The sequence below is a fragment of the Lacerta agilis genome, chromosome 17 (genome assembly GCF_009819535.1).
Source record: "Lacerta agilis isolate rLacAgi1 chromosome 17, rLacAgi1.pri, whole genome shotgun sequence".
In the NCBI taxonomy this organism is placed as follows: Eukaryota; Metazoa; Chordata; class Lepidosauria; order Squamata; family Lacertidae; genus Lacerta; species Lacerta agilis.
Genome location: NC_046328.1, coordinates 16,657,947 through 16,682,677, shown reverse-complemented (window position 1 = coordinate 16,682,677; position 24,731 = coordinate 16,657,947). Strand labels below are relative to the sequence as shown.

The 24,731-nt window shown below is 50.8% G+C and overlaps 1 protein-coding gene across 1 annotated transcript in view; it reads left to right on the top strand.

The window, feature by feature from the left end:
- SMTN (smoothelin) overlaps nucleotides 1-24,731 on the top strand; it is a 77,009-nt gene that overhangs the window by 34,443 nt on the left and 17,835 nt on the right. Inside the window, exons 10-14 of the mRNA XM_033136121.1 lie at nucleotides 2,570-2,674; nucleotides 7,934-8,578; nucleotides 12,075-12,175; nucleotides 15,284-16,024; nucleotides 21,765-21,923. Coding sequence (XP_032992012.1) covers nucleotides 2,570-2,674; nucleotides 7,934-8,578; nucleotides 12,075-12,175; nucleotides 15,284-16,024; nucleotides 21,765-21,923 — 1,751 coding nt within the window. The remainder of the gene's footprint in view (nucleotides 1-2,569; nucleotides 2,675-7,933; nucleotides 8,579-12,074; nucleotides 12,176-15,283; nucleotides 16,025-21,764; nucleotides 21,924-24,731) is intronic.

Below are 24,731 nucleotides of genomic sequence, written 5' to 3'. Positions count from 1 at the left end.
ACCTGGCACCTTCTGCATGCAGAACACATGTTCTATGGCTGAGCTTGTGGCCCTTCGCCATACTTGAGTCGGAAACTTGGTCAATCTGGCTCAGTATTTCCTATCTACACCGACCGCCTGCGTTTCCCAGCCCTGCCTGGAGATCTTGGGAATTCAAGTTGCGGCATTCTGCGTACTGCTGACCTATGTCCTTCCCCCATACCTTAGGAAGCTGCTTTATGTTAAGTCCATCTAGCTCAGTACTGTCAACACTGACTGGCAGCAGCTTCCTGGAGTTTTTAGACCAGGGCCTCTTCCTGCCCTACTTGTAGATGCCTTTGGGGATTGAGCCAGGCACCTTCTGCATGCAAAGCAGATGCCGGGCCAGTGACCTATTGGTCCACCTAGGCCAGTGCTGCCTCCACTGACCTGCAGCAGCTCTCCAAGGAGTCACAACCCTACCCAGAGATGTCATCGGGGATTGAACGTGGAACCTTTTGCATGCAAAACAAACGCATTACCACTGAACTGTGTTCCATTTCTGAGCGGTGTCTGCCGAAGGAGAGAGCTGTGTGTTTGCCATGCATATACTTCCACCAACCCCAACCGGCAGCCCACATCTTCCTTTCTAGAAACGCTACCCGTGTCTGGAATCACGGTGTGTGTGTGTGTGTGTGTGTGTGAGAGAGAGAGAGAGAGAGTGAAGCAGGCCCTCTCAGGCATCCCAGAGCTCTCTGGCCACAGGCTGGCCTTGACAACGTGGCTTCACTCGCTTACGAGAGCTGAGCGCAAGCCCCGGGAGATGCCTCCTCCAGCCTTTAATCCCTGCGACATCCTTGCCGCCTTAAGACCTCGCCCTCTCTTCACCCCAGCTGCAATTTTGGAAAAACTCCGGCCACCCCTGTCCCGTCCTCTCTGCAAAGACGGGGTCGGGACCCTCAACCCGGATCTGCTGCAAAGGGAGTCTGGGGTCTGCCCTGGCCCTGGGAGATGTGCCCCTCGTTTTGGGCTCTGGGCCTCTCGCTGCCGTTGTCCTTGAATCCCCTCCCTGCCAGGCAGTGTCTAAGGCTTTCTGCAAGGGCCATGAAAGGGAATCTGTTGCTCCGCAAAGCTGGACCTTTTGCATTCCTTCTCCCAATAAGGTCAGGAACGGCTCCTCGCTCCATCCTCAGCTGCCTTCTCCCCCCCCCCCCAAGCCCGTCTTCCTTTCTCCTCTGGGCTTTGCTGTGCCCCAGTCGCTCTCTCCTCCCCACCCCCTCGTTCCCTGGCAGATCGAGGAGCCTCCAGGGCCCCCTTTTGCAAACACATGCTCCTTCCATTCGACTGAATCTCCAATCTTCGGTCACGTTCCTTGGTGCCCCTCTCGCTTTCTTAACTTTCCCGAAGGGTGCAGAGACTCCAGGAGTTTGGCAAGGCCAGCTGTGGAAACCGACGGGAGGTGGTTTTTTTTTAATAAAAAAAAAAACCACATTGACGTCTTTTGTTGCTCTTCTGCAGTTCATCACCCTGGGATCTTTAGGGAGGGAGGGCGAATCGTAAATCCAGTTCTTAATAACAGACGGAAAGGAATAATTATGAAGAGTCGTCCTTTCCTCTGGACCCAAAGTTCAGCCATAGGGCAGAAGTTGTGGCTCTTCTTGCACAACAAAAACACACACACACACCATGGAATGGGAACTCCTGGCAACGAGAATTCTTACAAGTGGGGAACTGGGACAGGCTGTCTTGCTATCCCATGTTTTCGAAGGCATTTTGCATCATCGTCTATTAAGGCCATGCACCATCCTCCTCCTCCTCCTCCACATCTATTATTATGGCTGTAACTGAGTGACACAACATCAGCCTTGCCTGCGCAAGGTCCTGAGTTCAATCCTCGGGCTGAGAAAAGACCCCTGCCTGAATCCTTGGAGAGCTGCTGCCAGTCTGAGTGGGCAGTACTGAGCTAGATGGACCCAATGACCTGACTTCGTATATGACAGCTTCCTACATTCCGCTTCAATCTGGCCTTTTATCTGGAACAGTGAGGACTAGAATCTTAGCTCTCTTTTTTAAGCGGAAGGTGCCACAAGCTCAGTGACAGATGCGTCTGCTTTGTGCATAAGTAGGTCTCGGGTTCAGTCCTCAGCATCTCTGGGCAGGGCAGGGAAAATTCAGCTTGGTGTTCTTGACACTGACTGGCAGCAGCTCTCCAAGGGAGATGCCTGGAATGGCCATTGGGGTTTCACCTGGGGCCTTCTGCATTCCAAGCAGGTGCTCTCCCACCAAGCCACGCTCCTTCCCCACTGGAGAACCCCTTTGTCTAAACCCGTGGTTCCCAACGTGGAGCGCACGGAGTTTGATTTTTAAGGGGGGGGGCAATTTGAGAATGAGCTATTAACAGTGAATGGCCTTTTAGGCTTCCTCCACGTGAATAGGGGTTCACTTTTTGAATAATAAGCATTATATGTCACAGGTGGGGGGGTACCAGGATTTTAGAGATGCTTAGGTGGGGCATGGCCCCCCCCAAAAGTTGGGAACCACTTTTCTAACCCCTTGAGAAGCTTCAGAACCTTTCGTTTAACATAGTTTCATTTCCTCCCCCCTCTGACAGTTTGCTCAGCAGCTCCATCCAGTGCCGCCCCCCAGACCCCTGCCCCTCCAGATGCCCGCTGCGGTGAAACCACACAACCAACGCCACGCCAGGCAAGCAGCACAGGTAACAACCGTACGGCCTAGTAATGGGTTGCTTCTTGGCTGTGTTAGGGGGACATTCATTCATTCTCTTTCTCTGTGGCATAGTTGCTACTTCTATAACAGGACAGGGGAACCTTGGTGCCAGAGATGGCATTGTGTGGGGTTTGTTTCAGGACAGCCCCCTGTCAGGTGTTTTGCATTATTCTTATTTTTAATTTTTATTATTCCTTCCGAAGGAAGCTGCCTTAGAATCATAGAAATGTAGAGTGGGAAAGGAACCTGAGAATCATCTAGTCCTGTGGTTCCCAATGTGGGGCACATGTCCCACAGGGGGGGGGACAATTTGATTTTTAAGGGGGGGCAATTTGGAAGCTTGTTTAGACCAAGTTAATGGCCGTTTAGGCTTCCTCCACGTGAATAAGAGTTCATTTTGAATGAAAAGAATTATATGTCACTAGGGAGGGGGGGCATCAGGATTTTAGAGATGCTTAGGTGGGGCATGGCCAAAAAAAGGTTGGCAGCCACTGGTCTAGTTCAACCCCCTGCAATGCAGGAATACGCAACAGTCCCATACAGTGATCGAACCTGCAACCTTGGCGTTATCAGCACCATGCTCTAACCAACTGAGCTATCCAGGCCCAACAGCAGACATAGGAATATACGAAGCTGCTTTATACCGAGTCAGACCGTTGGTCCATCTATCTCAGTAGTGTCAACACTGGCTGGCAGCAGCTCTCCAGGGTTTCAAGCAGGGGACGTTTTCTGTCCTACCTGGAGGTGCTGTTGGGGGATCGAACCTGCAGCCTTCTGCATGCCAAGCAGGTGCTCTTACCATTAAGCCGTGGCCCTTTTTAAACAGGAACATAGGAAGCTGTCTTTATACCGAGTCCCCTCGTCGCTCCATCTAGCTCCATGTCGTTTACGCTGGGTGGCAGCAGGAGCTCGCCAGTGTTCCAGGTCTCTCTCAGCCCTGCTTAGAGATTGCGGGGATTTGAATCCGGGACGCTCTGCATGTAAAGCAGAAGCGCCTCCACTGAGCCACAGCTATTCTGCACGGAAGAAATCGGTCATTTAGTATAATAGCATCTGCATTTTGGGACTCCCTACCTGGACATCAGGCAAGTGCCTTTGCTCTGCTCAGTTAGATGCCTCCTTGAAACATTTTTGTTTAAGCAAGGATATTGCTTAAACAATATCTCAGGATATTGAGATGTGTTTGGTCCCTCTTTAGGATGGCGCTGTGGTCTAAACCACTGAGCCTCCTGGGCTTGCCAATCAGAAGGTCGGCGGTTCAAATCCCCGCGATGGGGTGAGCTCCCGTTGCTCGGTCCCAGCTCCTGCCAACCTAGCAGTTCGAAAGCATGGCAAAAAGTGCAAGTAGATAAATAGGTACCGCTCCAGCGGGAAGGTAAACAGGAAGGTTACCTCTGGTTTTGGTGTTCCATTGCACCAGAAGCAGCTTAGTCATGCTGGCCACATGACCCGGAAAAAGCTGTCTGCGGGAAAACGCCAGTTCCCTTGGTCTGAAAGCGAGATGAGCGCCACAACCCCAGAGTCGTCTGCGACTGGACTTAACTGTCAGGGGTCCTTTACCTTTTTATACCTGTTTTTAAATTGAGTTTTGTTTTTGTTTGTTTTAAAAAAAACTTTTCTTTTATATATTTGCAAACCGCCAAGAGGTTTTCCAGCAATCAAGCAGCATATACATTTTTTTTGCTTAAGTAAATGTTGGAAAATGGAATAAAAATAGCTTTATGAACCATTAGCAACAATACAGAAAATGACAGCAGGGCATTAATAGTACAGTACATAGTGCTTATTTTAGTTAATAAATTGTGTATACTGCTGCTGGATTGTAGAAAAGGGAAAACAACAACCTCCAAGCAGTTTATTAAAAAAATTAAACAATGGAATCAGTAAAAAAGAGCTGGAGACAACTATTTAAAACCTTCAGAAAAATAATTAACATCACTGATAAACTCCCCCCTCCAATCAAAACACCTGTCAGCATTTTATATGTCTGAATAGGGTTTGCCTAAACCATTTTTTTTTTGCAGCAGACACCACAAAGAGTGCAGTGAAGACACTGTCTAATATCAATCGGCAGGGAGTTCCAAAGAGTGGGAATACAGTGGTACCTTGGGTTAAGTGCTTAATTCATTCCGGAGGCCCGTTCTTAACCTGAAGCAAAGTTCTTAACCTGAAGCACCACTTTAGCTAATGGGACCTCCTGCTATTGCTGTGCCGCCAGAGCACGATTTCTGTTCTTAAGCGGAGTTCTTAACTTGAAGCGTACTTAACCTGAAGCGTACCACTGTAGATTACAAAACCTCTCAGCTTTAGCCAGCACAGCCAAGTTGTAGTTTGAAACATCTGGAGGGCATCAGGTTGGGGAAGGCTGTATGAGTGAGTCTTTTGGATTTTTTCAGCTCGGTCATGTGGCTAAATAGGGAGGTGTTTCTTTGCTGGGGATGGTGTGAGGAGGGGGGGCTGCATTTAGTGGTGTGAGAGAGATGGTGCTTGGCTCCCAGAGGAGTTTTATTTTGGCAACTGACACCCACCAGCATTTGAACCAATTGCAGTCCTGAGCTGTTTAAGGCTTTATAGGTCAAAACCCGCACTCTGAGTTGGGGCTGGAAACTACCAGCCCCGGTTTTGACCTATAAACCCTTAAACGGCTCAGGACTGCAATACCTCAAGGACCGCCTTTTTCCATATGAACCTACCCGGACCCTGAGATCACCTTCTGAGGCCCTTCTCCGTGTGCCTCCTCCTCGAGAGGTCCGGAGGGTGGCAACACGAGAACAGGGCCTTCTCTGCCGTGGCCCCTTTTTTGGGGAATGCTCTCCCCAGGGAAGTTCGCCTGGCGCCTTCATTATAACCCTTAGGCAAAAATGTTCCTCTTTCACTAGGCCTTTGGCTGATCAATAGGGCGGTTCATTAATTTTTTTTTTAAAAAAATGCCTGTTCCAAAGGTCTTACCTTACTACACTAGGGATTATACAGTGGTGCCCCGCTAGACGAAAATAATTCGTTCTGCGAGTATTTTCGTCTAGCGGGTTTTTCGTCTAGCGAAGCGGCAATGCAAACCGCGGTTTTCGCTAGACGGAAATTTTTTTTCCCGTCTTGCGAGGCAGCTCCATAGACAAATTCGTCTTGCGGGGCAGCCTTCCGCTAGACGAATGCCTTCGTCTAGCAAGGCATTCGTCTAGCGGGGCACCACTGTATAGCTATATCTGAAATTTCATGCATATCAGTTAATATCTTGACCGTGCTCCACTGAAATTTCAGCCTTCACAACATAGGAAAACAGCCAAGTAAACAGCTATTTTTGTGGAGGAGGGTCAAGATATTAACTGATATGCGTGAAATTTCAAATATAGCTATATAATCCCTAGTGTAGTGAGGTAAGAACTTTGGAGCAGGCATTTTTTTAAAAAAGTTTTTAATGAACCGCCCTACTACTGATCAACACCCAATGCTCTTTCAAAATGTGTGGTGGAAACGTTGTTTTAGTTATGTATTTTGTGTTTTTTATATTGTGATTTTATGTTGTCACCACCCTGAGGCCTCCGGATGTAGGGCGGCATACAAATTTAATAAATAACAACAATAATAAATAAAACAACACACTCCTTATTCTGTTTTCTCACAGGCATCTGGCTGGCTGTTGTGAGAACAGAATGCTGGACTAGGTGGGCCTTTGGCCTCATCCAGCCAGCCTCTTATGATCTCATGCTGCTTTGCCCAGTTTACTTAGGGGGCGTCTGGTGGGTGTCCCTGGAGGCACAATAATTTAAGCCAGAGCGGCTTGGCAACCCAAATAAAATTATGGAGTAAATAAAAATATTATTAAACAAACAAACAAACAAACAAACAAACAAACAAACAACAACAATAATGCTGCTGCACAGGCAGTCCCAGTTTTGATCCTTAGCACGTCCAGGTTTAAAGTCCTGGATAGATGCTGCCAGTCTGTGTATACAGTGCTGAGCTAGATGGACTAACGGTCTGAATCAGTAAAGGGGCACCCATCTGCCTTGCATGCATAAAGTCCTGGTTAAATCCCTGGCATCTCCAAGGAGGGCTGCAAATGTCCTTCACCTGCAACCGTGGAGAGCAGCTGCCAGTCAGTGCAGACACTGCTCTATCTATCTACCCCTGCAGGATCAGGCCCGTAGCTGTCAACCCCCCCCCCCGCTGTTTCCCAATGCTATAATAAGGGAATTTTCCGCAAAAAAGGGAAAGGTTGACAGCTATGCTAATGACCTGTCCTGTCCTGCTCTAGATTCTCAGAGGCCAACCAAACATCCCAGTGGGAATCATGCAAGCAGGACTCGAGTGCAAGAGCAGCTCTCTCTGCTTGTGGGTCTCAGCAATGGGCATCCAGAGGCAATCTTGAGCTGGGCGGACTGGCGGTCTGATTCAGCAGTAGGCAGCTTCCTCCGTCCGAAACCAGCCTTCCTCTGTGGGAGCTGTTTTAGATTTTAAGAACCTCTCTTCCGGACCAGGCCAGTGGCCCATCGAGTCCACGGCCTCCTGCAGCACCGAGTTCCGTGATTTAAAGGTGTGTCGCCTGCCGACATCTTTGCTTTCGTCCCGAATCTTCAGCTGAGTTCTGCTGAGAAATGACGTGCTTGTGGACCAAGTGGATAGGGTGGGGGGGATCAATCTGGCAGGGAGTTTTCCCTCCCAGCCACATAACCCACCCATGCTTGATTATGCAAGAGAAACGAGAAGGGTTGTTTAGTTGATTGGTGCACGGAGCTGATAACGCCAAGGTTGCCGGTTCGATCCCCAGCTGCATATTCCTGCATTGCTGGGCGTAGGGCTAGAATCCAGTGTTTCCCAACCTTGGGTCTCCAGCTGTTTGCGGACTACAACTCCCATCATCCCTTGCTCTAGCAGGACCAGTGGTCAGGGCTGATGGGGAATTGTAGCCTGAAAACGGCTGGAGAACAAAGTTTGGGGAACACTGGATTAAACAATCCTCAGGGTCCCTTCCAACTCTACAATTCTGTTTCTTTGACAAGCTGGGGATTTGGGGCTGAGGACTGACCCTTCCTAACTTTGATCTTCCTTCCTGGGACAGGGAAAGGACTCTGGGAGTTGCTCACACTGCCTGTGCCGACGATGCTCCTTCTGTTATTGTTTTAAGTGCGTATAAACTCTGGGAGGAGCTCAGAAGCGTTCTTGGCCAGATTCCCAGCTGTGTGATGCATAAACTCTCCTCTGTTCCCAAGCCGACAAGCACGCCCCTTTCCCCCTCTCTGTCTTGCAGATTCCCGCCGGGATCAGCCCTTCCAGCGATCCGGCTCTGTGCTGGACCGCGCACGGAAGTTCAGCTCGGAGCCCCCCAAGTCGGCGGGCTCTGCGGCCACCCCCCGGAAGGCGGAGAGTGCGGCCAAAGGGGCCCGGATCCTGCAGCAGCAGCAACAGCTCCTGAACCCCCCTCGTGCAGGAGACTTACCTGTCGGGGCATGGGGTGGCAGCAGTGGCACTGCTGGCCATGCCCTCCAGGATGCCAGCAGGCAGCGGGGTGCAGGGGAGCAGCAGGCGGCCAAGCCCTCCGCCATCCAGGCAAAGACCGGGACAGTGAGGCCTCCTGCCGAGAGTCCGGCCAGCCCTAAAGAGGCGGGCGGCCCCCGGGGGCGGAGCCAGGCCGGCCAATGGCAGGGGAGCAAGTGGGCACCTGCCCGCCCCTCTGCTGAAAACACTCCCGGGAGCTCCTCCGGCTCAAAGGAGCCCCATGCCCCCCCGCTGAGCACTTCCTCCTCCCGCAGCCCTCTGCCAGCCCGGGCGCGCAACCTCGGCGGCGCCGAGCCCAGCGACGAGATGAAGACCCTCTTCACCATCGAGATCAAGGATGGCCGCAGCCAGCCCATCAGGAGCCACGTTGTGGGGGCGCCAGGGAACCAGCGGGCAGGTGAGTGGCGCCTCGGGTTGTGCATTTGCTTTATCGGCCGGGGCCTTCGGAAGTTGGCGCGGGGGCAAAAGTGTCTTATAGGCACTTCTTGCCCGCTCTGCGGAAGTTCCATAGGGAGAGCACCCAGCAATTTGTTCGCTGTGATTCCTGCATTGCAGCGGGTCAGACTAGACGACCCATGAGGGTCCCTGCCCACTCTGTGATTCTGCTTCTTCTCGGTTTGGCTCCTTTTGGACAGAATCGTTTGTTTATTGCATTTCTAGCCTGCCTTTCCTGCAAAGAGCTCAAGGCAGCACACGTGGTTCTTTCTCTTTTCTCACAACAACCCTGTGAGGTAGGTCAGGCTGAGAGATAATGGCTGACCCAGAGTTGCCCGGTGAGTTTCACTTGGCTGAGTATGGATTCAAACCTCAATCCCTCCCAGGTTCTAGTCGGACACTCTATAACTATTCCATGATGGCACAATTGCCACCAGACACCCCATAAAGTGACTTTTGAAGTGGATCTGGTCTTGTAGGAACCTTCAAGGGAAGTGAGGAGAATTTTGCTGAAAGGAGTGGAATTTCTGGGACAGCCGGGTGGGCAGAGAATGCTTGTTTTGCACCTTGTGGATTTCTCCCCCGATTAAAGTTCTGCCCAGAGAAACATCTTTCCCTGTCTGTGGCACTACCTGCTTGTTAAATTTCTGCCTCTTCTGCATGCATTAAAGCTCAGAGCCTTTGCCCACAAAATGCCAGCTGATTTGCCCCCCAAATCATGAAATTGCAGGACAGACTTGGATGAGTGGGTGTAGTTTGGTCTGGCAAACCTTCTGCGGGGAGAGTCGAAAATCTTCAGAGAAGCCGGGACAAAATGCCACGAGCCTGCATGGAAATGGCAGCCTCTGCTTTGCCGGCAGAGGTTTGTCTCCTGCTGCGGAGTTGCAAGTGCCGCTTTGCGCCAGCAACCCCTTTCATGCAGCGCAAGTCAGAATGTTGGTCCATCTAGGTCAGTGTTGCCTTCACTGACTGGCAGCAATGGCTCTGCAGGGAATCCTTCCCAGCCCAACCTGGAGAGGCTGAACCGAGTACCTTCCGCCAATGCTTTTTGCATGAAGCTACGACCCTCTATTCTGCAAAACTGCACTTTGTTGCGGGGGCTTAAGGCACTCTCCTCTCCCAATGTTGCTCCTAGGTTGCCGTTGCCCCTTTATAAGGGAATATATCTGTTATCCATAAGGTTTAAAAGGCTAGAGATTTGGGTGATGGGGGCTTCTCCTCTGGCCAGTGGGAATTTGCAGCTTCAGGTTGCATAGGGTAATGTAGCAAACTGCCTTACACTATTGGCCCGTCCAACTCAGCATTGTCTGCACGGACTGGCAGCAGCTCTCTGGGGGTTTTCAGGCAGGGGACATTCCCAGTCCCACCTGGAGGGGCTGCCGGAGATTGAACCTGGGACCTTTCTGCATGCAAAGCTAGCAGATAATCTGCCGCTGATTTTACAGCCCTTCTCTCTTACAGATTTTAGTTCTCAGGGTTTTTTTTTTAAGAGCTGAATTAAATAGGGAGCTGCCTAATATTGAATCAGGACGCTGGTCTGTCCAGCAGCAGCTATTCAGGGTTTCAAGTAGGAATCATTTCCAGCCGTCTCGGGAGAGATGCTGGCGGGGATTGAACTTGGGAACTGCTGCATGCAAGGCGCTGGCTCTACCACTGAGCCAGAACACTTTGCCGTAATTGCACGATGTTTCTAGTGAGATAGAGACAGAGAGGCCGGTGACAGGTTGCCATGGGTGCAGCAGCTCCTGTGTGTGTGTGTGTGTGTGTGTGTGTGTGTGTGTGGTCTTGGCGCTTGGAAACTTTCCTGTTCCTGGTGTGATAAACATCTGTCGCTGTGGCCGGAGTGTGTCGGATTGATCTTCTCAGGGATTGGGTGCAAATTCAGATTATTCCCCCCCCCCCCCACACACACATGAAGCCTTTGAAGTCTTGACTTTTTATTTTGAGCCAGTGGTGGTGGTGTGGTCAGAGTGTCGGACTTAGGACATGGGAGAACAGGGTTTGAATCCCCCTCTCGGCCATGAAGCTCACTGCGTTGCCCCTTTTGGCCCATCGCAACTTCTCAGCCTAGCCTACCGCACAGGGTTGCTGAGGGGATTAGATGGGGGGGGGGGAGAAAAAGGCAGGATATAAACATAAACGTACCCTTTTATGCTGCAATTTCATTTTAAAATGTCAAAGCAAGGAACGCAACGGTGATACAGTGGTACCTCAGGTTACAGATGCTTCAGGTTATAGACTCCGCTAACCCAGAAATAGTACCTTGGGTTAAGAACTTTGGTTCAGGATAACAGAAATTGCACGGCGGCAGAAGGCCCCATTGGCTAAAGTGGTGCTTCTGGTTAAGAACAATTTCAGGTTAAGAACGGACCTCCGGAACGAATTAAGTACATAACCAGAGGTACCACTGTACATGAAAACCACGTCAAGGTTCAAAACACTGCATCACAGTGATGTTTCCTTTAATCATCCTAATTTTTGATTTGACCCAGTTCTCTACGACAACTTCTGCCAAGCTGGCACCCTCCAGAGGTTTTGGAAGGCACCTTCTGTCAGCCTTACGGCTGTGCTGATCGAAACTGTAGTTCAAAACACCTGGAAAGGCGGAAGGTTAGAGCAGGGGGCCAGCAACCTTTTTTCAGCTGTGGGCTGGTCCACCGTGCCTCGGACCATGTGGTGGGCCGGACTATATTTTGGAAAAATAATAATAAATTCCTATGCCCCACAAATAACCCAGAGATGCATTTTAAATAAAAGGACACATTCTACTCATGTAAAAACACGCTGATTCCCGGACCGTCTGCGGGCCGGATTGAGAAGGTGATTGGGCTGCATCTGGCCCACGGGCCTTAGGTTGCCTACCCCTTGGTTAGAGAAAGCAACTCTGGGCACTTGGTGGGTTTGGAGCTTGGAAGTCGATTTGCCATGAGGATGCTATCAGGCTCATTCCTGGAGCATTATGAAGGCTGGCGCACGGTGTCAGAAACTTGGATATATTCCATCATCTCAGCTACGTTACCTGACTGCAGCTTGCCACTTTCTGTTTTCTATTAGGAGAGCGCCAGCTGCTTTTAAAAAAGCGTCTGGTTTGTACCCCACCAAATCTCCAGGGCTTGGGGAGAAGGGAGGGTGGCAATGCGCCAAGTCCACGCTGGCTTGTGTCCTTTGTGGTTCCTTACCTACTCCTTCCAAGCAGGTGGGTGCAAGCTTTGGGGAGAAGGGACTTGGTTGCTCTTTTAGCTCAGGTATGCCTTGGAACACACGGGCCAGCTTGTTTCTACAAAGGGAACGAATAACTTCAGAACTTAATGTGGACTAGTAACTTGTGCATTTCATGCGGACTGGCAACTCGCGGGCTTAAAAGCTGGCAAAATCCCAAAGCCCCCGTTTGGAGCCCTCCTCTTGCCCCGACCCCTGGCTGCTGGTTCTGACACCTGTGCCTTCTCCCCATGCCACAGAACTCACCCTGGGGTTGAGAAGCACTCCCATTCGAATCACCACCAGCAGCAGCAGCGTCGACAGCTCCAGCCATGGTGGCAGCAGCTCCAGCCTTAATAAGGTGAGTCTTCCCGCTCCCTGTCCTTCTTCTGCTTTTCTTTCTTTCTTTCTTTCTTTCTTTCTTTCTTTCTTTCTTTCTTTCTTTCTTTCCTTCCTTCCTTCCTTCCTTCCTTCCTTCCTTCCTTCCCTCCTTCCTTCCTCTGATCATGCCTATTTCTGCAGGTGGGGGAAACTTAAAAAGTCACCTTGGCACCCCACGAAGCCGTGGAGCCTCAGGGAGGGCGGAGGGCTGCGTCAGTTCTGCAGCTGCAAGAGGCAGAGCGAAGGGCACAGCTTGGGCTCTGCGCAGGAGAGGCGGTGGCCATCTAATGTCCGGCATCCTGTTCTCACAAGGGCCCTCCAGATGCCTCAATGGGTAGCCAGCAAGCAGGACCCCAGAACAAGATTCGGGATTCGGAAGCCTTGCTGCCTCCAATGGTGGAACCAGAGCATAGTCCCTATGGCTAGTACTCTCCTCCGTGCATTTGCCCAGTCTTCTTTCAAAGCCATCACCAACTCCTGTGGGAGGGAGTTCCACAGTCTAACTATGCGCTGCATTAAGAGGGTCTTTTTCCCCCTCCGTCCCGAATCTTTCAAAATTCATTGGATGTCCCTGAGTTCTAGTGTTCTGAGAGAGACCCAAACTTTTCTCTATCCACATTCTCTTTGCCAGGCATAATTTTTTTTTACACCTCAATCTTGCTCGCCTTCCCTCTAAACCAGGGTTTCCCAAACTTGGGTCTCCAGCTGTTTTGGGGACTACAATCCCCATCATTCCTGACCACTGGTCCTGCTAGATGGGATGATGGGAGTTGTAGTCCTAAACCAGAGTTTCCCAGACTTGGGACTCCAGCTGTTTTGGGACAACAACTCCCATCACCCCTGACCACTGGTCCTGCTAGGTAGGGATGATGGGAGTTGTAGTCCGAAGACAGCCTAAAGACCCTGCTCTAAACTAAAAGAAAACTCCAGGTGCTTCAACTTTCCCTCATGGGGGACGTGAAGCATTTGGGGTGCCTTTTTCTGAACCAGCTCTGCAACATTCCCCCCCCCCCCCACTCTGCCAGCACTCCCAGCCATGCCCTGGCTGCCTCTCACAGCCTGGTTGTGGAGCAAGCCTCCAGCTCTCCTGCCCAGGCTAATTAGCCTAATGCCTCGTCCCGCTTGTCCCTGCCGGCCTGTCGCCTCTTGTTAAGGCATTATGCGACCTGCGGCTCCGGAATCCGGGTGGGCTGCCGCGAAGAGCTGCGCTGACGGGCGACAGGGTTGTGCCAGCTCTCGCCGGGTGGGCCTCTGGGTGGCCGTCCCCTGCAGGTGAGGGCGTGGGAAGGCTCCTGGTCCCGGGACGGGGTGTGTGTGTGTGTGTGTGTGTGTGTGTGGCAGCCGGCCAGGAGGGTGGAAGTGAAGGGCGAGATTGCGGCACGAGGAGGAGCTGAGGCAGTTTGTAGGGGCAGGGGATGTTCTGAGCGGGACAGAACAACAACAGAGGGCTGTTCAGCCGGGCCGGGAATCCGATCACTCGCTCTTTTCATCAGCCATGTGCATTATTCAGGAAGTTGTGCAGGAGGCTGGAGCTCGGCCTGGAAATAGTCGCTCAGGTGAGCGGAGCTGGCCTCCTTCTTTCTTCCCTCTCCCCACATTCCTCTGCTTCAGCCCCCAACTTCAGGTTGGAGCAATATCCCTGCACCTCGGCCAGGCCATCTGAGCAGCGGCAGCTGCGTTGGGACTCTGTGTGGTGTGGTGTGTGTGTGTGTGTTCCCCCACTCCTCGCCTCTGCTGTCTTGCAGCGTGTCTGACGACTGAGACAAGCAGCGGGGTGGTCTAGCAGCGTTGGCAAGCCAAGAGTAGGTGGTGGGTTGGGATTTTGTCCCTGCTTCGCAGCCACAGCAGAGGGAGGCCGTGCCTGTCTGTGCTGCTTCAGACAGCAGGTAGGGGATTGAGTGCTTAAATGCTCCCCCATAGCATTTTTTTTTAAAAAAATCCATGCATAGGGAAAGCTAGCTCCTCAGGAAGAAAGGTTCCTCGTTTCCATGTACTAGCTTTCTCACTGCAGGGGTCCCCCCATGTAAAACCATTTGGCGATATGATTCCTCGCCTGCGATTTGTAGTGATGCATTTCAGTTCAGATACAAGTTGATCGCCTCATCTGCTGCTGGCATGACTTGTTTCCTGCCTCCGTGATAGGAGGGATGGTCTCCTTTATCCCTGAATGGTTTTTTTTCAGTAGTTGTCATACCCACACACCTGTGAACCCAGGGCTGCCCTGCAGCTCCATACATGACCATTATGTACTCCCCAGGGAAGTTTGCCTGGTGCCTTCATTATACACCTTTAGGTGCCAGGCAAAAACATTCCTTTTAAAGCAGGCCTTTTGTTGATCTGATTTGCATTCTATGCCCTTTTAAAATGTGTTTTTTTGGGGGGAGGGCTATTGGGTTGTTGTTTTTATTTTTATTAGGTCTTTTGTGGTTTTATATCTTGATTTTATTCTGTGAACCACCCTGAGACTCCCGGGTATAGGGCGGTATATAAATTCAATTAACAACAACAACAACCCCATTTTGACTCTTTGGGCCAGGATTTTGGCTCCTGGGTGCTAAATCGGATGTCCCAAGATTCTTCCTCTTTTTCTTTCATTGTTTTTTAAAAAATTATTTTCAGTTTTTCATCATTAACATCTTTCAAACTTAAATTCAGCAATATTTATACAATTGTGGCATTCCCTGAACCCCCGGATTTCCCTCCTCCCCTTTCTGGTTTTCCACAGATATATATTTTTATTTTAACTGCATCTAATGACATTTATCCAACTTTAATTAAATCCTTTACCTGTTAAAAATTTACAAGTGCTATATCAGTGCTGCTAACGTCTTCAGATCTTTACATTGTTCCTTAACGTACTCTATGAATTTATACCATTCTTTTTTAAAATTTACTATCACCTTGGTGGCTGAGCTTCCCATTCGTTTTCACCATTTCGATATAGTCCGTCATTTTCACTACCCACTCTTCCTCGGTTGGCGTTTCCTCTTCCTTCCACCTTTTTCTTTCATAGCAAGCTGCTGGTCCCTGTTTGCAGCAGCCACACACTTCCCTCCTTCGCGCCCCCCCCCCGCCCTGAATTGCCCAGAGGACGGCCCTTCTAACGGCACCAGCCTCTGCAGCCCCCAGGGGGCACCCTTCCCCTGCCGTCACAGGGGAGCCCCTGCCTCTCCTTGCACTGGGTCCAGCCTGCCCCCCCCACCCACCCACACAGCCCGGCCACCTGGCTCAGCTCCATCATCCTGTCTTTGTCTGTCACCGTGAAGCGTCCCTCTGCGGGACGAGAATAGCTGCCCCGGCCACACAAAAGACCCCGCTCAGCCCCGCCGGTCACCAGAGAGCCGTGGTCCTGCCATTCGGGACTTCTCGGGGCTCCTCTGCACCCTCTCTCCCAGCGTTGCCCCTCTGCGCCATGCCTGGGGTGCCCACCCCCAGCCCGGAGCCACCCCTGTTCGAGGAGGCGCCCCTGCGGCAGGCCCTGCAGGAGGTCCGCCAGGAGTTGCAGGCGTGGCGCCAGGCCGTCGAGCACCGCGTGGAGGTGGCCCTAGGCTCGGTTCGCCCGCTTGCTGCCGCCCTCGCCCAGCTGCGGGAGGAGAATGCTGCCCTGCGGGCCGAGCAGCGGCGGCTCAGCCGGGACGTGGCGCTGCTCACCCTCTACCTGGGCGAGGAGGAGGAGGAGAAGGACCCCAGCACCCTGCTGCTGGAGGCGGAAGATCCCTGCGCCCACTTTGTGGGCACCGAGGAGGCTGGGCAGCCGACCGCCCACCCGCCCACCTTCGCCAGCACCCGGAGGCACTCGGAGGTCCACCTCTCTCGCAGCGGGAGTTTTGTGAGTGGTGGCTCTTAGGCCAAACATGGGTAGGGACAGGTTGGGGGCGTGCGGGGAGGTGTGAACCCCCCCCTTCCTTGTGCCCTGGCTGCCCATCTCGCTCCCACCCAGCAGGCGTTATAGTTAGGCTTGGGTGACGTAGCAATACATTGCCTGAAATCGGTTGAAAGTTACAGTCGCGAGAGTGATTTCAGGATTTCGGAGTGGGGTGATGTATCGTGAATCCCTCTGCCGCTGCCACAGCGGAGTGGCACGCTTGAATATGGAGAGCCTGGCCAGGTCACCTGATACTCTCCCGTTCCTGACCCCCCCCCCACGCAGCCCAGCACAAGAGCGAGGAAGGAGGACAAGGTCCCAAGCAGAGAAGGTTTCATACTCAGGATGATGGACTATGCCGAAACGGCAAAATTGACAGGGAGAATCAGAAACCAGGATGATACAGAAATTTAATAGAGAATGGAAAGAAAAAATATAGATTATCTTAAAGAACACTGTACACGGGTAAAAACATTAGCAGGAACAATGTAACACTTTGTAAGGTTATAATTCTCTGGTTACAAATGGAAATTTGAATATAAGTTTGGATGATATTATAAGATGCAGTATAAAAGGAAGTCTGTTGGAAATCACGGGGGAGTGGAGGGAAGTCCAAGGATTCGGAGAGTCCTGTTGATGTAGGAAATGGATTATATTTGAATGCAAGAGTTATTTGTAAAAACTGAAAATAAAAATGATAGATAGAGATAGATAGATAGATAGATAGACAGATAGAGCGGGGCTTGCCTGCCTGCCAGCCCCGCTTTCATTTTTCTCTCTGGCTGTGTGAGTTCTTTGGGGCAGCCTCCTCCCTCCCTCCCTTTCTCCTTTGCACTGATCACAGAGCCACCTCTGTGCCTTGCATGGTGCTCCGGAGGGTCACTCCTGATAGCTGCCGCTTGCGTGGCGCCGGTGAGGCCAGCGGTGCCCTGCCATGCGGTGCCCTGGCTCATGCACCTGGGGCAGTGCCGCCTGCACAGCCTTGCCAGGAAGTGGCACAAGCTGGCACACGGTGGTGCAAATTTTCTGTGTGGCCAGCCACTGCCTTCTTCCTCCCTGCCTTGCTGTCAGGGATCAAACCTAGGACTTTCTGTTTGCAAAGCAGATGCCTTGCCCATTAGCTAGAGCCCTTCTGCCCCCCCCCACTGACTTTCGTGGTGCATGTAGGAAAAAGCAACGCCTGCATGGTTTTTCCGAGCCCTAGCATGTTCCCCGCTCCTGCCTCCCCAACACCAGCCACTCCGCTTCATTAAAGAAACAACAATTTGAAGTAATGTTACGTAATAAAGAAGGGTGCCTCTGGGCATGTGCAGAGTGCCAAGCTGAGCAGGTGCTGCCGCCGCCTATGGGGTTAAGGGTGAACGTCAGGCTTCTCCCAGAAGCGTGGGCTACACACACACACACACACACACATATTTAGAAATAAACATATATGAACTGTGTATCGTTTATGCAACTTTCTCCCCTGACATCAATCGGTGGTTTGTGGGAGGAAGTTTTGAAGTTCATAGCCACCCTTTATCGCCGGCAAATGTCACGCCAGCCCTCTCCTACTTGTCGCGGCACCAGGCTGGCAAGCTCACCCCTCTCGGCCTTGGATTGGAGCTGGCACGGAGCAGGCTGTTTGTGCCCCCCGCTCAACCCACCCAGGGTGGATTAGCTGCCTCTCTGTTTGGGATTACAGCCGCCTGCTCGGGCGACAGGTGTGCAGAGCCCAGTGGTTGTGGCTTGGCACCTTACCTGCGCCAGCCAGGCCCTTACTCCTCCTCCTCTTCATGCCAGCTGGGGTGGGTGATGCGAAACAGCTGCCCGGGGTCACCTTTCACTGGCCGAGAGCCGGGGAGGCGCGTGAGTGGCAGCCTCCCCAGCCGCAGCTTGTTAGAAAGGCTCCTTCTCTTTACAAACAGCTGAGCTCTGGGGGCCCCAGCCAGGAATCTGCAAGCCCCGCTAGCAGCTGGGCCCCTCTCCTGTTGTTGATCTCATGGCGCTGGCTGCTTTGTGCTGGGATTTGCCAGAAGCCTGCAGGACAGCATCCCGTCGCCAACAAGGACCTGTCAAGCTGTAAATTGGAGCTTTTGCAGACAGAGCAGGGGACTGCAGTGTGGAGGTTGCTTAGCTGTGATTCTTGCATTGCAGAGGGGTCAGACTGGAGGACCCTCAGGGGTCCCTTCCAACTTCACAATGCTGTGATTCTGTGGTTAACTAGGGAAGTGATCTTTGTTCCTTGTTTGGAGCACCCGTAACCCCCCTACATGCAACAGCGGATGTGCTTTTCTTGGGATGGCAAGCCGGCGGCTGTTCAAATGAACTACAGCTCCCATCGTCCCACACAGAGACGCATTGGCAGATTCCTCGTGGCCTTGGTACCTTGGTTTTCATACAGCTTATTTCCTGATTTCGGCTCCCGAACACCACAAACCCGGAAGTGACTGTTCTGGTTTTCGAACTATTTTTGGAAGCCAAATGTCCGGCGGGGCCTCCGATTGGCTGCAGGAGCTTCCTGCAGCCCTTCGGAAGTCGTGTTTTGGATGGATTCCGTTCGACTTCTGAGGTACGACTGTAATGCCAACATATTTCACACCTGGTATCTGATGCACCCCTTTGGTTTCAGATGGTACATGGGTAGATGAATCTAAAAAGACCGGGGCACAAATTTTCATGGCCCTCTAGCAGCTCATTTACCAGAAGACATTTATTTAGCGTTAACATTGGAAGTGTCTACTCAGTCCAGACCAAGCTAAGCCCCTTGATGTATCCTTTACTCTAGGGCAGGCAGGGCCAAACTTGGCCCTCCAGCTGTTTTGGGACTACAACTCCCATCATCCCTAGCTAACAGGACCAGTGGTCGGGGATGATGGGAATTGTAGTCCCAAAACAGCTGGAGGGCCAAGTTTGGCCATGTCTGCTCTAGGGGGATTAGTTTGGCATTGGCATGAAAGGTATGGAAGGTGGCACTGCGAAAACAGGCCTTTTCCGTGGTGGCACCCTGCTTGTGGAATGCTCTCCCCAGCGGGGCTTGCCTGGTGCTTTCATTGTGTATCTTTAGGCACCAAGGTTTAAACAATCTATGGCCTTCTAAACGGGGGGAAGCGGAATCGTTTTTGTTTGTTATTACAGAATGTATTTTTGTGCTTCTGTGTTGTAAACTGGCCTGTGATCCTCTGCTGAAAGGCACGGTAGAGATTTAACAAATAATAGCAATGACAATCGCTGCCCCGCACCCTCTTGCCTGCCATATGCAAGGGCTGGTGCCCTTGTGGTGTCTTTTAGACCTGGCGGGCATCCCAAGTGGCGTTGTGTGTGGGTCGTGTTGACAGGGAGCTGGCATTGTGCTCCCGAGTCCCTGCGATGAGGTGCCGGCTCCACCCTGATCCCTGATCTGCAAACCGCTTCTGAGTAAGCCTTTCTAATCTCCTCCTAGAAATCCCCTGACACAGTTTATCAGGGAGCTTCGTGTTGGAGCCGGCCCGTTAACCGAAGAGCCGCTGTCTCCCCTCGGTATATGCCGCCCTGTGTGTATTTGAAAACGAGTGGTTTTTTTTTTTTTTTTAAAGTATGGAACTCACCTCTCAGAGAATCTCGGCTCTCTTTTTAAAGAATAAAATCAAGTTTCTAGTCCCTCTCGTTTGCAAAGGCGTGCTTGGGATTTCAGGAGCCCTAGACGTCACTGAATGAGATTTACAGTGCTCAGAGGAAAATAATAATAATAATAATAATAATAAAATTTATATCTTGCCCTCCCCGGCCAAAGCCGGGCTCAGAGCATCTAGCAACAAGTAAAAATAGCACAGTGTACATAAAATCACACAGTCAATTAATTAAAATACATTCTAAAATAAATTCAGAATCAAATTTATGGCAACCATTGGGCTAGAGTTCTGTGAGGATTACAGAAGGAAGGGGGTGGGGTTAGACTGTGCCTTGGCCAAAGGCCTGGTGGAACAGCTCCATCTTGCAGGCCCTGCGGAAAGATGTCAAGTCCCGCAGGGCCCTAGTCTCTTGTGGCAGAGTGTTCCACCAGATCGGGGCCACAGCCGAAAAAGCCCTGGCTCTGGTCGAGGCCAGCCTAACCTCCCTGTGGCCTGGGATCTCCAAGATGTTTTTATTTGAAGACCGTAAGGTCCTCCGTGGGACATACCAGGAGAGGCGGTCCTGTAGGTATGAGGGCCCTAGGCTCAAGGGTCCTGCTTGGGTCAGTCATCTTTCAGTGATTGGAAGACATGCACAAATTATGCAAAGGAAGGAGCAGAAAAAGAAAGAAGTTAAGACAAAATAAGGATTGGCGTGCAAATATCCTCAATTTGCACGTGTTAGAATTGATCATTTCTTGGGGGCAAGGTGCAGCTCTGGCTGCTTGCCACTCGGTAATTTGTACCCCAGGATCTGACAAGTGTTACAGAACATTAGTGTTTTAAATTTCCTTTTAAAAAAGAAAGAAAGAAAGAAAGAAAGAAAGAAAGAAAGAAAGAAAGTTTGTAGCTTTCATGTGCGCAGAACGTGTTTGTGAAACACCATGTTTAGAGAGTGCAGCTTCTGTGCCTTTTAATCACAGGACCACAAAGATCGTCTCGTCCAGTTCCCTGCAATGCAGGAACCTTTTGCCCATTGTGGGGCTCGAACTCGCAACCCTGAGCTTCAGAGTCTCATGCTCTGCCGACGGAGCTATGATTATCTCCTGTCTGCCACCCCCTCCCTTCCTAATGAACACAGCTTTGGCTTAGCAGTTGAAAAAGCGTGTGTTGTAGTGGTTAGAGTGTTGGACTAGGATCGGGGAGACCAGGGTTTGAATCCCCACTCGGCCATGAAGCTCACTGGGTGTGTCCTTGGGACAGTCACTCACTCACCCCCTAACCCACCTTGCAAGGCTGTTGTGAGGATAAAATGGGGGGGGGAGAGAGAATGGAGTCCCATAAAAATACAACCAGTAAGCTACAACACACCCATGCTTTTTTATTTGATGGTACTTTATTCTTACCATATCTCTTAGTATGGTGTACATGGGATAAGAAAGTAAGGGAATTAAGATTAACTCTTTTGCTTGACCCACTATTCGTTCAACGATACTGGTAACGGCCATGGCATTTCCTTTTCCAAGTATGTAGAAGTATTTGTTAAACCACACCAATACAGTCATACCTTGGATCCTGAACGCCTTGCGAGTCGAATGTTTTGGCTCCCGAATGCCGCAAACCCGGAAGTGAGCGTTCCGGTTTGCGAACGTTCTTTGGAACCCAAACGTCCGACACGACTTCCGTGGCTTCTGATTGGCTGCAGGAGCTTCCTGCGGCCAATCGGAAGCCGCGCTTCGGTTTCCGAATGTTTTGGAAGCCGAACGGACTTCCGGAACGGATTCCGTTCGGCTTCCGAGGTACCGCTGTATTTCGGCTGCATTCGTGTTCCATGTTTGCACTGATGCTACTTCTGGCATTCTCTCTCACCTCTTATTTTCCTTTTGCAAACTTTTTCTTAATTTTTTTTTTTAAATCGATAAAAATTGCATGGAAGAAAAATGAGGTTGGGGGGGGAACTAACTAAGCTACCTTGAACTCCTTGCAGGAAAGAAGGTAAGACTATAAATGGAATGAGTAAAAAAATAAAATAAAAAATAATCAGCGAGGAAGATCCCATGGATGCCCATTGTGATCTTCCAAGTTGCTCTTGACCTACATTGGTGCCATCTTTTTTTTTGTTGTTGTTGCTTCAGATGGAAGCCGAGGTGCCGGGGCACCGCGAGGCAGCGGACTCGGCGTTGTCAAACGGCACCGAGAAAGAGAAGCCGCAGTCCCAGGAGCTGCACCAGCGAAGCCGCCTGAGCGCCGAAGAGCTGAGCAAGATCGAGGAAGAGCAGGTGTTGGATAAGATGGTACGCGACGGTGACAGCGGCATGAATTTGGGACTCCGCGGCACACAGCGGGGTGGGGACAGTCCTAGCTAATTTTCTGGGTTGGGTATCTTGTGGGAATGTTGAGGAAAGTAGGAGAGGATATATGGATTAAATATTATCCCTCCTCACTCAGGCTAGTGAGCAAGCAGCAGAGCACGTTCCCTTGCAGATTGCTGGAAGCAAGTTGATGGATTCGTTAGAATAATTTAAGTTGAGCAGTCCAGTCTGGATTGTTCCTGGTCAGTTTCCCCTTTTATTTCCCCCCTTAAAATAATAATAACACAACAGTCTCGATTGAAAGTAAGAGTAAAGTTTGCTTACATTCAGTCCACAGTAGTATTCTGGAGGCAGGCTTTATCTTGTGGTTACAGTTATGTTGGTAGAGAAAACAAAAAGCTCATACCAAGAACAAACTTAGTTGGTCTCTAAGGTGCTACTGGAAAGAATTTTTTATTTTGTTTTGACCATGGCAGACCAACACGGCTACCCACCTGTAGTTGGTAGAGAAAAGAAGTCTGAGCTAGGCCTCGGACTTTCTAACTTGTGGTTTCCATCCTCTGTAAGGATGAGCCTTGTGCAAAAGAGTAAAAGAAGAAGATGGCTGCGTGACTAGCCCCTTTTTAGGGTCTGCCAGGGTCACGTCCATCTACCTGGTCACACGCAGGGGGAGGATGCTCCAGAGCAGGTATGACAGGAAGTCCTTCCTGTCTGGAGCAACATTCCCCTATGTGTACACTCTGGGCAACAGGAAATGTTGTATTTGACTGCTTCAGTGATGATACATTTCACATATATGGGGTCGGGTAAGGGTGTGCGGTGCTGTGGTTTAAACCACAGCGCCGCTTGGGCTTGCCGATCAGAAGGTCGGCAATTTGAGGCCCCACGACGGGGTGAGCTCCCGTTGCTCCGTCCCAGCTCCTGCCAACCTAGCAGTTCGAAAGCATACCAGTGCAAGTAGATAAATAGGTACCGCTCCAGCAGGAAGGTAAACAGCGTTTCCGTGTGCTGCTCTGGCTTCGCCAGAAGCGGCTTAGTCATGCTGGCCACATGACCCAGAAAAACTGTCTGTGAAAGCAGACAAACGCCAGCCTTCTTGGCCTGTAAAGAGAGATGAGCGCCGCAACCCCATAGTTGTTCGCGACTGGACTTAACTGTCAGGGGTCCCTTTCCCTTTAAGGGTGTGTGCATGTTTGTCTGTGTGTCTGCAGCAAATGTTTCTGTTCTGTGAAGTGCCCTGAGACCTCCGGGTATAGGGCAGTATATAAAATTCAATAAATACTAATAATAAATGTTTGGGAGAGGGTTTGGATCTGGTGTGGTTCGCCTCCTGCCACAAGCGGGTGTCATTTTGCTCGCTAGAAAGCCTCCGAAAGGGTGTTGCTTATTTGTTTGTTTATTAAATTTTGTATACCACCCTTCATTTGAAGATTTCAGGGTGGCAAAAATCAAAGTTGGAAGGGACCCCCAAGGGTCCTCTAGTCCAACCCCCCGCAGTGCATGAACCTCAGCTAAAGCATCCGTGACAGATGGCCATCTAAACCTCTGCTTAAAAGCCTCCAAGGAAGGAGAGTCCACAACCTCCTGAGGGAGAACATTCCCCTGTTGAGCAGCTCTGAATATCAGAAAGTTAGTTGGAATCTCCTTTCTTGTAACATGAAGCCGTTGGTTTTGAGTGCTACCCTCCGGAGCAGGAGAAAGCAAGCTTGCTCCATTCTTCCAAGTGACAGCTCTTAAGATGGCTATCATACCTCCTCTCAGCCTCCTCTTTTCCAGGCTAAACATATCCAGCTCCTTCAAACGCTCCTCATAAGACGCTCGATCATCTTGGTTGCCCTCCTCTGCACACGTTCCAAATACAAAATAAAAACCACAAAATGCAGAATCAAAAACAAGAACAAAACCAAAACCCATAACCAGCACCACCCCAAAACATTTTAAAGGACATAATGATGTTAATCGGACAAAGGCCTGATTAAAGAGGAATGTTTTTGCCTGGCGCCAAAAGGTGTATAATGAAGGCGCCAGGAGGGCCTCCCTGGGGAGAGCATTCCCCAAATGGGGAGCCACTGCAGAGAAGGCCCGTTCTCGTGTTGCCACCCTCTGGACCTCTCAAGGAGGAGGCACACAAAGAAGGGCCTCAGAAGGTGATCTCAGGGTCCGGGTAGGTTCAAATGGAGAGAGGCGGTCCTTGAGGTATTGAGCTCCTGAGGCCAGCCAACCAGCCAAGTCTCAGGGGGCTACTTTCCTGGAGGCAGAGTCCGTATGCAAGGTTCAGTCCAGTCCTAAGGTCAGGAGTATCTCAGTTCACGTAGTCAGACTATAGGGGGGTCAAGAAAGCTGAGAGTCCAAGGTCACGAGAAGCAAGAAGCGGCAAGGTCTGTCCAGGAACGACCAATGTTATTTCCAACTACTGACTGAAGCTGGAAACAGTGCTTTAAGAAAGCTGGAGCCAGCTGGTTCACATCAGGAGCAAGAAGGCTGCTGCTCAGCCGGTGAAGCCGATTCCTGGTCCATGAGGGTGCAGAAAGCTGATTTTTTTACCACTTTACTTCAAAATAAAAGAAGTTCCTAGTCCTCGTGGTTCCAAAATAAAGGGATGATCAGAATTAGAAGCTGCCTTATACTGAGTTAGGCTGCTGGTCCTTCTAAACATAAATAATAAAACCAAGCATCTAGAATCCAACTCCATATTGTCAACACTGACTGGCAGCATTTCTCCAGGTTTTTTTTAAAAAAAATTAAACTTGAATGTCCTTCGCCTGCATGCTTGCAGAATTACATCTGTAT